The sequence below is a fragment of the Anolis sagrei genome, chromosome 1 (assembly GCF_037176765.1).
Source record: "Anolis sagrei isolate rAnoSag1 chromosome 1, rAnoSag1.mat, whole genome shotgun sequence".
Classification (NCBI taxonomy): Eukaryota; Metazoa; Chordata; class Lepidosauria; order Squamata; family Dactyloidae; genus Anolis; species Anolis sagrei.
Window position 1 is genome coordinate 164,792,940 of NC_090021.1, and position 16,100 is coordinate 164,809,039.

The 16,100-nt window shown below is 41.6% G+C and overlaps 1 protein-coding gene across 2 annotated transcripts in view; it reads right to left on the reverse strand.

Annotated features, from left to right (window-relative positions):
* Positions 1-12,632, reverse strand: part of ALS2 (alsin Rho guanine nucleotide exchange factor ALS2) — a 64,548-nt gene extending 51,916 nt beyond the window's left edge. The window contains exons 1-4 of one of the 2 annotated variants that reach the window (XM_060783176.2): positions 12,520-12,632; positions 4,240-4,327; positions 3,208-3,356; positions 1,758-2,677 (exon numbers count right to left, since the gene is read on the reverse strand). In XM_060783176.2, coding sequence (XP_060639159.2) covers positions 1,758-2,677; positions 3,208-3,356; positions 4,240-4,259 — 1,089 coding nt within the window. In that variant the 5' untranslated portion in view covers positions 4,260-4,327; positions 12,520-12,632. Of the gene's footprint in view, positions 1-1,757; positions 2,678-3,207; positions 3,360-4,239; positions 4,328-12,519 lie in introns of both variants that reach the window. The other variant, XM_060783170.2, reaches the window with a different exon arrangement.
* Positions 12,633-16,100: the final 3,468 nt, after the last annotated feature.

The following is a 16,100-nucleotide window of genomic DNA, read 5'->3' on the forward strand; positions in this document are numbered from 1 at the left end:
TGAGAAAAGCACAATAAAAATCCACTTCACAAACCTAGATATGGAATACTGTACTCTAAGCCATCATAGGAAGGCTCAGCCTAATTTTATTTTTTACAGCCCAAAGGTATTCACAGCACATACCAAAAATAGATATTATAAGGAGACTGATTTGACACTGCTCTTTTCATATATTAAAAGGCATAATTGGCATGATTCCTCACAGTATGTTACAGAAATATCCTAAATAATCAAAACAAATTTCAGATATTTCTGTTGCTTTTGTGAATTTTTGTTTAAATCCTGATGAGGGAATGATCAAATTTTTAACACCTCTATCACCAGTTACATTAAGGAGACACTGAAAATTTTAATATATAGCCGGTTCATATATGCTAGTGTGTGATGGAAGCTATTTTGATAAGGGGTTTAACATCTGTGACAAGGCCTTTTCAGTTGTGGTACTTGGTGTTGGTATGCAAACTTCAGAAAGGTTCAGCCTTCCCTGTTTTGTGGGGAGGTGGTGCAAGGTTTAAAAAAATCTTCATATTGCTCAGTTCTATTGTGAACTTTTTTTGTTTTTGTTTTTATTCCTCATTTCTATCATAAAGAGATTCTATTTTTTCCTAAGGATTATATTAGCCATTTCTCTTTTGGAATACATGGGGCTACCCTTGAAGACGGCCTGGAAACTACAACTTGTCCAACGTTTGGCAGCCAGATTAATAATGGGGGAGAATTACAGGGAGGGGTCAACCCCCGTTTCAGGAGCTCCATTGGCTGTTGTTCATTTTCCAGTCTCAATTCAAGGTACAGGTCATCATCTATAAAGCCCTAAATGGTTTGGGACCCGCCTACCTTTGTGACCGTATCTTCCTCCATGAACCTGCTCAATCCCTTCAATCCTTGGGGGAGGCTCTTCTTTCACCCCTACTACTATCTCAGACCCACCTTGTGGGAACAAGGGAGAAAGTCTTTTCCTCAGTGGCTCCCTGACTATGGAATAAATTGCCCAATGAGATTAGGTGAGCCCCTACTTTAGAAAGTTTTAAGAAGAATCTCAAAACCTGGCTCTTCTGCTGCAATCTTGGAGATTAATCATATAATCTCATATTGCTGTTATCCCTCAACATCTGTCTTTAGTGCATACCTCCTCCCCTTCTGTATGAAGGCCCTCTTCCACCCCATTCCGGAAGAGTTCCTCCCCCACAAATAATCTGCTCCATCGCTATCTCACCTCGTATTTTTAGTCGTGTTTTTAGCCCTAGTAGTTTATTCTGTACATGCGGCCTGCTCACTGTTTTATGTTTTGTTCATGAATGATTTTATTGTAATTTTATTTTGTTTGCTGTGTTCTTATGCTTTATGCTTTATGTAATTTATCATATTGTATGTATTTTTATCCTTTACAATTTTAGCTTGTAAATCGCCTAGAGCATCTTGGATGGAGGGTGATTAATAAGTGATTAAATGATGATGATGATGATATTGTTGTTTGTGGTTTGATTTCATTTATTGTATTGCGTTGCTGGGCTTGGCCTCATGTAAGCCACCCCGAGTCCCCATTGAGGAGATGGTGGCAAGATACAAATAAAGATTATTATTATTATTATTATTATTATTATTATTATTATTAATTATGAGAGAGGCACATTAGATATCTTTACATATATCCTTCAGAATCATGACGTTCATTTTGACATCAAATTTTTGACAATCTTGAGAATCTGACATACTTGTTTACACATTGTACAGTACAAACAAATGAGTATGGGTACCTGTTCAGGTTGTGAATCAATTTGCTTCTCACCACTGTCATTCAATGAATGATCTGGAAGACTCATATGGTCTTGTTTTGGTGCTGTTTTGGCAGTTGCCAAAATATTTCCTGGGCTTAAAATGCAGTGGTCTTCCTGTCCATCACTGTTTGAAAAAACATTCCCTGCATTATATTCTGTAGCCATGAGAACCTGGTCTTCTGTAGCAGTCTTCTGACAATCCTCATTTTGACTGCTGGTTGTACTCTTCTCCCCAAGAGTTTCTACCGAGAAGCAATTGAGGTGGTTTTCTGCTTGAGAGTCAGCCAGGACAACTCCCAAAGGACAGCAGTGACTATCTGAGATGATCACATGATCTTCTTTGTCCGTCATAGTAATCAAAAGCTGACTGCAATGATTGCATCTTTCTGGAATAGGTTTCACATCTTGGGTGGGGAGGCACTGGACAAGAGCAAGGCTGTGATAAGCCCCACAAGCAATCTGAAGTACAACCCGCCCTGCAAGGTACTCAACCTTTTGAGGTTTGGTCACTGGGAAAGTGTTGGTTATAAGGCCGAGCTGACAGCCACTTCCCCATGCCCATATTTCTCTGTTTAGTGAAAGTGCCAGGGTGTGCTCCTCTCCACATGCCAGCTGCAAAATCCGTATTGGCAAAAGGTTACTAGCTTCAGAGTCTGAAATACTGACAGGTGTTGGTTCTGGCACAGTAGTCTGGCTGGCCACAGCACACTGCCCAGAAGAATTTTCCCCCCACATGTATACCACACCATCTTCAGCAACGGCTCCACAATGGAAACTCCCAGCTGCCACTATGGTAATGTGTTGCCCACTCAAAGTCTTTTCCAAAATGGGACAACTGATATACGCATCTTCCAGTCCAACCCTCCAAGGAAGTTTTCCAAAAGTGTAAACCTCACCACCTAAAACAAAGAAAAAATTGTTCAGACCATGTTCATGTCTATCACATTTATAAAATATTCAAGAAACAAAACATAAAACCCGCCAAACTAACATTGAAGTACAAGAGTTGTGTCCCAGATCTCATCTCATCTTGGCCATCAAGCAGAGTTAGCCCTGGTTATTACCTGGAGATCACCAATGAATACCAGGCTCTGTATGCTACATTTCAGAGGAAGAAAATGAAGAACTAACTCTGAGAATTTCTTGCCTAAGAAAACCTATGAAATTAACGGGGATGCCACGAGGCAACAGATGGCTTGAAGACACACACACACACACACACACACACTATAGTTCAAAAATATTATTCGAAAATGCAATCAATCCCTAACTGGGCAACTAATATACTAGCTATCACAGATTTATAATGCAAGTTTACATGGAACCTGTTTGCAAAACAATATTCCATGAATAAACACAATATACAGAGGTGGAAACATTTCTTAGAGGTTTACAAGCAATTCTAATTTGTAGGAATAATGTTGCATACCTTCTGATAGAAGCACACCATGATTTACTCCAAGCGCTGCCTGCAATACTGTTTTTGCATTCCAACCTAGAAGCCTTTCTGGGGCTGGACAAGCGCAACCAGCCTGCCATATGTAGGCCAGGCCTCTCTCACCATTTTGATCTGTAGAACTACTTAGCAAAAGAAATACAAAAATATAAATCCACAGCAAGTTAGACTTTGGTCAAACTTGAGTTAGAACAAATTATATACTCAGGACAAATTCCTTACACTTGACTATTAAAAACACAGCTGTAATGCATAAATAACATCAGTCCTTACATATCACACATCAGTTCAAGGAAGTCTAAGGGAGCACTTAGATGACCTAAGCATTAGTCACTGTGAGCCTGAAGCATTAATTGTGCCTATTCCCAATATTCTTTGTTACCTGTACACAACAGGGATGTTTATGCGAGTAGGTATAGTGATAGGAATCATGATTTTACTAGATTGATTGATGCGTCCTAGGTTTACAGATGCTATTGGACATGAAGCTCGCCCAGTGTGTTTTGGACTTTAACTCAGTCTAATGTATGTGGTGGGATGGCACACAGAAACAACTCAACTGCCCCCAGCACTTTGAGATATAGTGATAGTAAAAGGTAATTAAAAAGAACCTTTGAACTTAATTTGGCACTATTCTTCTTGCCTTCCAACCTCCAGAAAGGAATGATGTTATTAACAACTATGTTGCAGTAGTAACAATAGATCTTTCCATGGCTTAAATTTTTGCACTAAATCACAGCTCTAACAGCATATACAATCACATGTTAACTCAGTCTTGTGGATTACTGTAATTTACATACAAAATTATTTTACATACAAAACACTTCTATACACACAATGCACATTATTTTCACTACATCAATAATGAAAGTATCAACTTTTCTAAAAGTTGCAAGCTTACTGTCTCAGGGACATTTGTTCCTTGCTACAAGTGAAGAGTCATTTGCAAGGGGGAGTTAAGCATTGTAGTAGTACTTAGAAGCTGTTTATAAAACATAGACTTACCTTTCTTTTTTCGAGTCCATCAGTCAACAAGAATACTCCATCACCACATCAATTCTTTCAGATAGTAAGAGGGCTATTTTGAAAACCACTAAGTTGAAAGCAAAACACAAACTTAGTGGCTGTTGCTCGTGCATGTTACAAGGTAGCTACACACGACTGGAATGCTTAAAGTATTCTCTTAGATTTAAAAAAAACACAGATGACCTAACATTTGCATTTCTCCACTTCTTTTTCAAACGCTTTGTTAACTGAGATATACATGTATCAGTAAATCAGAAAATTAATGATTTTTTTCTCCACTAATTATCCTAGTATTAAGCAGACATAGTGCATTTATTACCATAAAATTAGAAAACAAAATAAAACCAGAAGACAATGGTGTATATAGTATTTGATTAAAATCTTCATCTTGTCCCTCATCTTATAAATTTTCCTTCTCACTCTAAAACAAAATATCCCATAATCAATTTTCCCCATTTATTTGAGGGAAGTCTTTGGGAAAACCCAAGGGGAATTTTCCTCCAAAATGTCAGGTTTCCCCCCAACTTCACATTTCTAGCAAACTGAAAAATGATAGTTGACAAATCAACCCTAGTCTTGGTTTCACTTTTGCACATATAAAAGCTCAAAACATGATGTGGGCTTTTTATTAAGAAACATTTTTAACTTACTATCAGCAGTAAGTCAATATATAAGACACTGTCACCATAACAACTATCCACTTCTGGACAATGAATTTGTTGGGTGTTATGCCCTCCCAGTCGTTTCTGACCTAAGAATGTTTCTGACCATGGTGGGTTTTTTTTTTTTTGGCAGGATATCATATATTTTGAAGAGGTTTGCTATTGCCTTCCCCTGAAGCTTGCGTCTATGGTCACCACTGCAAATGTGATCACATTCATTTTCTTAGGTCCAACATTACTGAAAATATCTTAAAATCAAAACACTTGTGGAGAAAAATCCAGGAATAAAGTTTGCGTGTGAGGGGAAAAAAATCAATGTGTGTGTTACAGCAGCCTGGATTTCTCATTACAAATCAATTGATCTGTTGCTAGTGTACTGCGTCCAGGGAGCTAAAATGTTGGCTTTGTTTAACAGGAGTAGATTTCACTTTTTAATGTAAATGTCTGGTTTGCTGAAAAGTATCAATGTTCTAAAATGCCTTAGGTGCTTCCTCATCTATGTATTGGCCATGTTGGTTGGAATCTTATTAGTGGCATGTGCCCCTGTATGGCTTAAGTTTTTGGAGATCTCTTTTTTCATAAGAGTGCAATTCTGTAGCCCTTTCCATCCCATCAAAACTCTCTAAGCAGTGTAGCTGTCCAGCTCCAGGAAGGGCTGCTACTGTTTACCAGTAAGGGAGACAATTAAACCGATGCAGCTTTGAAGGGAAAAGATGGAAGGATATACTCATCTGCAAGTTCATTCCCATTTCCCTTCCCACACAAATGGGGTTTGAGATTTTTATTTTATATTGTCCAGATTAAGTTACTTTTAATTGGAGCTGCACAGCTGTTTGCTCTAAGTCTCTCACAGTTCAACTACATTTACTCTCAGGCCAGTCCAGGAGTATAACTTAATGTTCTTGTAATGCTATTTGTTTTCTTCTCTAATGTTTTATGTCTCTAACCTTAAACTTAAGCAATATTTTCACCTGCATGCTTTGCACAACATCCTTCCTCAGCATGCCAAACTGCATTTTCATCTAGAATTCTCTATGTAATTCTGAATGTCTGGGATTCTGGGAATTATGGGACTCTGACAATAAGTAATAGGGTACATGGAAGGCTTATCTGATAGTTGTCTTCTGCTGAGTTGAAAATTAACATAAAGTTTAGATTTTATTTGTCCAAGAGTTAAAGAATTGAGAGGTTTCGGCAGGTGCATGTTGGGTTGATGTAAGTCTCAAAACAATTTGAAAAATCTCCACAACACTTGAACTTCCTCACCAGGTATAGGTAATCAAAGCACTGAAGTGCTGGACACACAAAGTTTCAGTCCCCTTCTGCACTGCCCTATTTTCCAGGACCTGATCCCAAATTATCCGCTTTAAACTGGATTATATGTTTAAACTACCAGATAATCTGGGATAAGCAGATAATCTGGAATAAGATCTTAGGATACAGGGGCAGTGTGGAAGGGGCCTCAGGGCCCTTCCACACAGCCATATAACCTAGAATATCAAGGCAGAAAATCCCACAATATCTGCTTTGAGCTGGGTTATCTGAGTCCACACTGCCATATATCCCAGTTCAAAGCTGTGTGGCCCTTAGATTTAACATGGAAATAACAGACTATGTTTCATCACAATGAAAAGCAGTGTGCATATTTCAGCAAACTTTGTAATCCAATTAACAACATACACAAGTTAACTGAAATAACCAGATCAGGTAAAACCTTGAAGAAGTCAACAAAAACACATTTAAACCTTCGAGCAAACTCTTGAAGGTTTTTTCCCAAAATATCTTCAGGCATGACTTTTTTTCATCAGCCTCCACTTTTCTTATGTTTTTCATTTTGATGACCAAAAATATAGGTCTAGGCTCCTTTGAAACTGATGGGGAGATATGGTGAGGCACGTTTATCTGCTTTCTCCTTTTCCTAGCTTTGCGGAGGTATGCCTGCATTTGCCCTTGAGCTCCACATTACAAGAACTGAGCAACAGGTCAAACCTGGTGCCCACTTCCAAGGACTTTCACTACTAATTCAATTTACTTATGGAAATATAATTTTCATGAAGGGATGCCATGGTAGTCATTCCAACCGAAAACAACACAAAGGATCAACACACTTCATTTGGAAGAAAGAAGTCTCCAAGGGCCTACACCAGGGATGCCTCTACTTCTAGTCCAGTGATACATTGCGTTCAGAGTTTAATTCGTTCTGTGACTGCGCTATTAACTCAAATAACTCTTATCTTAAAGCAAATCTTCCCATTGAAATGCTACTAATCTGTTCCAGCCTCCTGAACCTCCTCCTTATTTTTAACATGTTTTAAATAAGAAAATGTACTTCATAGATAATAAATAATGTATAAATGCACATTTACGTGGAACAATAAAAAAAGAAAGATCAACTTTAGAATGGTAGAAGCACTAAGTTGTGGCAAGGAAGGACAAAGCGAAAAGGCAGAAGCACAATTTTTTTCATACTGGACTCATTCTAGCCTCTGGACCCTCCCGGACAGGCCCTATATCCCAAGATATGATCCCAGGTTTTCTGTTTGTCCCAGATTATGTGGCAGTGTGGACTCATATAATCCAGTTTAAAACAGAAAACCTGGGACCACATCCTGGGATATAGGGCCTGTCTGGAAGGACCCTTGCTCCCTCTCTTGCTCTCTCCCTCTCTCTTCATGAAGCCAAACATACCAGGAATGAAAACCACACAAAATCAACTAACCCAAAGTTTCTCAAAGCATATAAGAGTTAAATGGAATGAGTATGAGGCACAGAGACTGCTCCCTTGAAGCCCCGAAGCCCCGTACTCTCACGCTAGCACTCCCTCTGGTCCTAGTTATTAACTCAAAATGCTGCTCTTATGTCAAGGTGAAACAAGGCAGAGCTATGGCTCTTAACTCAAAACACTCTTAAGTAGAGGTTACACTGTATTACTAAATAAACAGAGATATGAGAGCAAGCTTTGGCTAGAGTGAATTGTGGAAATTGGCTGATTATGTTGACTGTGGGATTCAGGAAGTTGTGGTCCAGAAAAGTAACTTTTCCGAGCTCTGCTGAGAGCCATGTAAAAGGGTTATGTAAAGAGCAGCCCATTCAGTCAGCATTTCACCTCCACAAAGCATGGCCAGTTTTCACTGGAGGCTCCTATAAAGATGCTTTTAGTAGTTCTGCAAATCTAATGCTGTCAGTAGAAAGACGTGTAAATGAATGCACAACATTAATTCTCTTTGCTTTTTGAAATATGTCACCCTCCCTGGCATCCGCTGAGCCATCTGCTCAGTGCATATGTCTGCCAAATATGCCTGCAAATGGACCATATTCCTCCACAGTAAGGCCAATCTCATGCTGCATCAGGGACAAATATATCACTTGCTGGGACTAGGAAGAATACAACAATAGCAAACGCAAACAGCATCTTCAGGACCCATCTACACTGCCTTATAATCCAGTTTCTCAATCCAGGGGCCCTTCCACACATCCCTCTATCCCAGAATATCAAGGCAGGAAATCCCACATTATCTGAGTGTAGACTCAGATAACCCAGTTCAAAGCAGATATTGTGGGATTTTCTGCCTTGATATTCTGGGATAGAGGGCTGTGTGGAAGGGCCACAGATGAACTTGGAAATCTGACTTGGCCACAGTGGTCCACGCTCTGGTTGCATCCCGAATAGACTACTGCAAAGCACTCTACGTGAGGTTGCCTTTGAAGACTGTTCAGAAGCTCCAACTAGTTCAACACTCGGTAGCCAGGTTGCTCATGGGAGTGGGGTACAGGGAGTGCACAACTCCCCTGTTACACCAGCTTCACTGGCTGCCAATTAGCTTCCGAGCACAATTCAAAGTGCTGGTTTTAACCTACAAAACCCTACGCGGCTCGGGCCCAGTTTACCTGTCTGAACGTATCTTCCCCTATAAATAATAATAATAATAATAATAATAATAATAATAATCTTTATTTATACCCCGCCACCATCTCCCCAACGGGGACTCGGAGCCCGGACAACATATTACAGCAAGATAAAACCAAAACATAAGAAAGAAGCAACAGCATTAAAATTACATTAAATAGAAAAAAAAGCCACATGAATACAGTAAGAATAAGAGCAAGTTATTTGCAGGGAGCTCATAAAGAAACACAAGGTTGTAAAACTAAATTTCCCATTAGGGGTGTGTGTACTCCAGTGACAAAAGTGTTGAGGAGATCAGTAGTGTCATGTTGTACACTTACTTGCCAACGGTGCAGCAGAAGAGCCAGGTTTTAAGGTTATTTTTAAAGGTTTCTAGTGTAGGGGCTTTCCTGATCTCTCTAAGTAATGAGTTCCAGAGTTGGGGAGCCACAGAGAAGGCTCTCCCCCTTGTGCCCACAAGACGAGTTTGTGAGACTGGCAGGGGCGAAAGGAGGGCCTTCCCCAAAGAAGGGCCTGGGTTGGTTCATGGAGGAAGATACGGTCACGAAGGCAGGCGGGTCCCAAACTGTTTAGGGCTTTATAGGTGATAACCTGTACCTTGAATTGGGCCCAGAAAATAAACAGGAGCCAGTGGAGCTCCTTAAACAGGGGGGTTGTCTGCTCCCTGTAAGTTGCCCCAGTTACTAATCTGGCTGCCGAATGTTGTGGACAAGTTGTAGTTTACAGGCCGTCTTCAAGGGCAGCCCCACGTAGAGTGCACTGCAGTAATCCAGTCTAGAGGTAACTAAGGCGTGGACCACCGTGGTCAAGTCAGACTTCACAAGGTATGGTCACAGATGGCGCACGGGTTTTAACTGTGCAAAGGCCCTCCCGGCCACCGCCGACACTTGCGTAACAAGCATCAGCGCTGAGTCCAGGAGGACCCCCAAGCTGCAGACCTGTGACTTCAGGGGGAGTGCAACTCAGTCCAGCACGGGTTGCCACCCAATACCCTGGTCAGGTGAGCGACTGAGCTGGAGGACCTCTGTCTTGTTAGGATTGATCCTCAGCTTGTTCGTCCTCATCCAGATCGACGCAACGGCCAGGCACTGGTCCAGTATTCTCGGGGCTTCCTTGGAATCTGGTGGAAATGAGTAGTGGAGTTGGGTGTCATCTGCGTAGAGATGGCACCGTACTCCAAAACTCCAGATGTCCTCTCGCAGCTGTTTCATGTCGTTGTTAAATAGCATGGGAGACAGAACAGAACCCTGTGGGACCCCACAGGTCAATGGCCAGGGGTCAGAGCAGGTGTCCCCCAGCTTCACCAACTGGGAACAACCCTCCAGGAAGGACCGGAGCCACAGTAAAATCGTGCCCCTGAGTCCTATCCCAGCGAGTCTCCCCAGAAGGATACCATGGTTGATGGTATCGAAAACCACTGAGATATCCAAGAGAACGAGCAGGATCACTCTCCCCCTGCCCAGTTCCCTGCGGAGATCATCCACCAAGGCGACCAAAGCTATCTCGATACTGTGCCCAGGCCTGAAGTCAGACTGCGAACGATCCAGAAAATCGGTGTCATTGAGGAATCCCTGAAGCTGCGAGGCAACCACCCGCTCCAGAACCTTGCCCAGAAAAGGGAGGTTGGAAATTGGTCTGTAGTTGTTACATATGATCGGGTCAAGGGAGGCCTTCTTTATTAGAGGTTTAACCACCGCCTGCTTAAGGCAGGACGGAAATTCCCCTTGGCCCAATGAAGCCAAGGGAATTTATTATTGCAACAAACCATTCCAACAACCCTTCTCTGGCCAGCTTAACTAGCCAGGAAGGGCAAGGATCCAGAGCGCAAGTGGTCCCCCTCACCGTGCCAAGGATCCCCTCCACATCATCAGGAAGAACAATTAACCATCAAGGACTTTAAAACCTTCCGGAGAGGCCTTGCTTCTCGGTCCAATCATCTTCGCAGGTGCATTAAGTGAGGATGAGAGACGGGGCCTTCTCTGTGGTGGCCCCCGGCTATGGAACTCTCTCCCTGGCAAGATTAGGCCTGCCCCCTCTTCTCCTGTCATTCAGGAAGCAGCTAAAATCCTAGCTTTGGAGTCAGGCATTTGCAGATTGACGGATGATTTGATATAGACGAAAAGTTATTTGGCCACAGCATTTTGGACTGAGTTGGATGTTGTGTTTAATGTGATGAATTGTTATTATATGTATTTTAGAACTTATTTATTTATTTCATATACTTGTACCCTGCCCTTCTCACCCCCAAGGGGGGACTCAGGGCGGCCTTACAGCAAACACTTTTTGGTGCCATCATAATGATAAGAACAATCAACAAATTAATTGAAACAGAACATTAAATAAACAGTTGTCCGGATCCGGGTCAGTTCATTATCACTTTGAAATTACTTATGTCTTCTTCATACAAGCTGCTGTTCAATGGTCAGATGCAAAGTCCCACAGCCAAGTCTTGAGTTTCCTTCTAAAGGACATGAGGGAGGTGGCCAGTCTGATGTCTTTGGGGAGGGAATTCCACAGACGGGGAGCCACTATTGAGAAGGCCCTGTCTCTTATCTCCACCAATCGCGTTTGCGATGGTGGTGGAATTGAGAGCAGGGCCTCTCCAGATGATCTTAAACTTCCTGATGATTCGTAGTAGGAGATACGTTTGGACATGTAGTCTGGGCCAGAACCGTTTAGAGCTTTAAAGGTTAAAACCAGCATTTGAATTGTGCTCGGAAGCAGATAGGCAACCAGTGGAGCTGACGTAACAGAGGAGTTGTATGCTCCCTGTATGCCACTCTTGTGTGCAACCTGTCTGCTGACTGTTGGACTACTTGAAGCTTCTGGGCAGTCTTCAAAGGCAACCCCACATAGAGTGCATTGCAGTAGTCTAATCGGGATGTAACAAGAGCGTGGAACACCGTGACCAAGTCAGACTTCCCAAGGTACGGGAACTGCTGGTGCACAAGTTTTAACATTTATCGTATGTTGTTTTATGACATTATTTATTGTATAGCATTGAATTTTGCTGTTAGCCGTTCTGAGCCCCTCCTCGGAGGTAGAGAAGAACAGGATACAAAAGTTCTAAATAAACTGATTTGAACTGGATTATATGGCAGTGTAGATCCAGCCTCAAAGAGAAACAAGGGCTATTTCAAAAAGGTTTTCACTACATATACAGTTATATAGTAAAATAGCAAAAAGCATCCTTGATGGCGAACATGAGGGAACATGAGGGCAACAGGTAACACTTGTTGGTTCCTTCAGAATTTCTGAGGTAAATGGCAATGGCTCCCCTCACTTCAGGACGCAGGGTTTATTATGGTTGGTTTGGGTGTCCTTAAATACAGGTCCCATATCTAGGCTAGGAAGGGGAAATGGGTGTTTGTTTACTCTTTCAAGCTGTGTGACATCACCCTCGAAAGGGCCAGAACTCCTTGGCATTCGTGGCCCTTTCGAGGGTGACGTCATTCATGTTCTAAATGAGAGATTCAAACCGTTCTCTCTCCCCCCCCCCCATCCCGCAAGCGCGCGCCCCCAACCGTCCTCAGCACGTGACTGAAGTTGCGTTCCCCGCTTAGCCTCAGCCCCACTTAGGAGCGACGGAGGGGGGAACTGCAATTAGCCGTTCGAATTCCAGCGCTCGTGACGCACACGGCTATTCCGCCTTCTTTCCACCCCCCCCCCTTTCCTCCTCCTCCTCCTCACCTGGAACCGCGCGCGCTCTCGCTTTAGCCGTCAAGATCCCCGCCGGCTTCTAAGGACGCTCAAATCAGCTGATTCACGTAAAGCAGGGAGGGAGGGAGGGAGAGGCGGGGCCTGATGGGGGCGGAGCTAATCCGCGAGCCTCTCTCTGGCTGGATGCGATGGCAAAGAAAAGCCCAAGAGGGGAGGGGGAGCTGAGTCTTGTACGGGATGCCGCGTGGGACAAACTAGCCTGAAGAGCGTTGTGTCAACACATTGCTGGGCTCGGGAGGGAAGTAAAGCCTTTTTATGGGAGGGGATCAGCACGTTTCTTTAAAGAGTAAGAAGGACAATTGTGTTATTCGAGAGAGTAATGGCACATGGTGTGAAGACTTCAGTGATGTCGTGATCACTTTATTTAACTGGTACCATTATACTCTGCCTTTTCTTAATACACAGTGTCCAAAAGTCACCAAAACATATGAACAAACTAATACAGACTACACAGAGAAGCCATTGAAATCCACAAACATGTGGACAATCTCAACAGAAAGGAAGAAACCATGGAAATGAACAAAATCTGGCTACCAGTATTAAAAAACTCTAAAATTACAACAGCACAACAACAGAGAGGAAACAAACAAGGACATCTAATCACCTTTCAAGAAGAGTTTGCTCCAGGCACAGTCAGCCCGTTGTATGCTAATCAAGGTGGTCAGTTGAACGATTCACACCTAGCCCAACTTACAAAAGCCCTTTGTCTCACCCTGGTCATTTCATTCCACAGATATATAAACCCATTTTTCCCACTTCCAACAGACCTCACTACCTCAGAGGATGCTTGCCATAGATGCAGGCGAAACGTCAGGAGAGAATGCCTCTAGAACATGGTGATATAGCCCGAAAAAACCCACAAGAACTGAGTGATTCCAGCCATGAAAGCCTTCGACAATACATTAAACTAATATTTATTTATTTATATCCCGATTTACGGAGACTGAGGGCCCTTCCACACAGCTGAATAAAATCCCACATTATCTGCTTTTAACTGGGATATGTGGACTTAGATAACCCAGTTCAAAGCAGATATTGTAGGATTTTCTGCCTCGATATTCAGAGCCCTTCCAGACAGGTCCAATAACCCAGGATCAGATCCCAAGTTTTCAGCTTTAAACTGGATTATATCAGTCCACACTGACAAATAATCTAACATAAACATTAAACCTGGGATCAGATCATGAGATATGTCTGGAAGGGCCCTCACAATCAAAAACATTACAAAAACTTAAAATATACAACAATAAAACAATATATCATCTATTGTTATATATTATCAGTAGTATTATACAGTATTTAATATTTTTGTATTGTATTTATTGTCTATTATGATACTATGTCATAATCTGGGAGAGCTCAGGTGAGCTCCCTCTGTCAGCTCCGGCTCCCCATGCCGAGGATATGAGAGAAGCCACCCACAAGGATGGTAAAACATCAAAACATTGGGGCATCCCCTAGGCAATGTCCTTGTAGGCGGCCGATTCTCTCACACCAGAAGCAACTTAGTTTCTCAAGTCGCTCCTTACACACACACACACAAAATGACGCTATGTAACCCGATTGTTGATCCTGCATTATAAATGTCATTTCCTAATTGGTTCTATCATAAAAAAACATGGGAAAGCTTATTAAACTGCCAAAACTTTGTTTTTGCAGAAGGGACATCCTGCAGCACATTTTGCTATAGTTTTTCCAATGAATATCTCCTCGAGTCTCAACAATTTCAACATAGTTTGTGGCAGCCACAAAAATTAAGTTTCTGGAGTATAACAACTACTTTCAATGTAAGTACTGCACAGTTAAATGGGAAGTAACACTTTCAAATAGAACAGGAATAGATTTTTTTTGAAATTTTATTAATATCATATTCATATCACCATACTTTATTTATTTGCCACACTTGTAACCCACCCTTCTCACTCCGAAGGGGATTCAGGGCAGCCTTACAAAGACAACAATTCAATGCCACATATACATATATACGGTACTTCAATGTATGACATAAACTTTCAGATATACCAGAGTCGAGAATATTTTGTAATTATTTTGTAAATACTTTGTAATGTATATTTTGTAAGCAAATGTATATTTAGCTACAATTTCCCATTTTCCCTATGTATGTCACATCTTGGGACACTAATAAACAGCAGCATGTCCAGGCTATGACCTGGTTGGTACACTTTAATTTGTCACTTTTTTTTTGGATAATGCAAGGAAATGATTGCTAAAATTGTGAAAATGTCAATTCTGTGTTATTAATGACTGTAACTGCAGAAACAAGAAAATGTGTTTGTAGAGTTTTAATAAAGTAATTTCTTCACAGGAGTTGTGTCTTTATGAAAAGGATATGGCTGTTTATATATTGTTTCAGAACCAGTACATGTGCCTCCTGCTAAAAGTGAACAAAAGATTGGCATGTTTTTTTTAATTGGATGCATTTAGACCAGTGTTTCTCAACCTGGGGGTCGGGACCCCTGAGGGGGTTGTGAGAGGGTGTCAAAGGGGTCGCCAAAGACCATCAGAAAACATAGTATTTTCTGTTGGTCATTGGGATTCTGTGTGGGAAGTTTGACCCAATTCTATTGTTGGTCGAGTTCAGAATGCTCTTTGATTGTAGGTGAACTGTAAATCCCAACAACTACAATTCCCAAATGTCAAGGCCTATTTTCCCCAGACTCCATCAGTGTTCACATTTGGGCATATTGAGTATTCGTGCCAAGTTTGGTCCAGATCCATCCTTGCATGAATCCACAGCACTCCTCTGAATATAGGTGAACTACAACTCCCAAACTCAAGGTCAATGCCTACAAAACCCTTCCAGTGTTTTCTGTTGGTCATGGTAGTTCTGTGTGCCAAGTTCGGTTTAAATCCATTGCTGGTGGAGTTCAGAATGCTCTTTGATTATAGATGAACTATAAATCCCAGCAACTTCAACTCCCAAATTACAAAATCAATCCCCCCCCCCCCCCAACCCCACTGGCATTCACATTAGGGCATATTGGGTATTTGTGCTCAATTTAGTAAAATTAGAGGTATCAAGTAGCAACGAAAACAATATTATGGTTGGGGGTCACCACAACATATGGAACTGCATTAAGGGGTCACGACATTAGCAAGGTTGAGAACCACTGATTTAGACGATTGATAAAAAAGTTATAAAGCTGCAGGAACAGCAAAACATTGAAAACAGAAATGGGAATCAAGCATATATGAGGCTAACTGTAGATTATTGTAGAATATTTTGTAATTATTTTGTAAATACTTTGTAATGTATCTTTGTAAACAAAGGTATATTTAGCTACAATTTCCCATTCTGTAGATGCACGCCAACCCAATTTTTGCTAATAGCATTAGGATTGTAAGAAGAGACAAATGCTGAAGAAAAAAGACAGCCTATGAAACCTTAGGATTATTACAAACAAGCTTCACCCCCTCCCCCCCTTTTAAACACCAATCTTGGATTGGCAGCTTTCAAAATCAGGTTTAGTAAAGCCAAAATGAATATGAAACAAGGGGCCTTTGGAGGTTGGAGGAGACGGTTTCTTGAG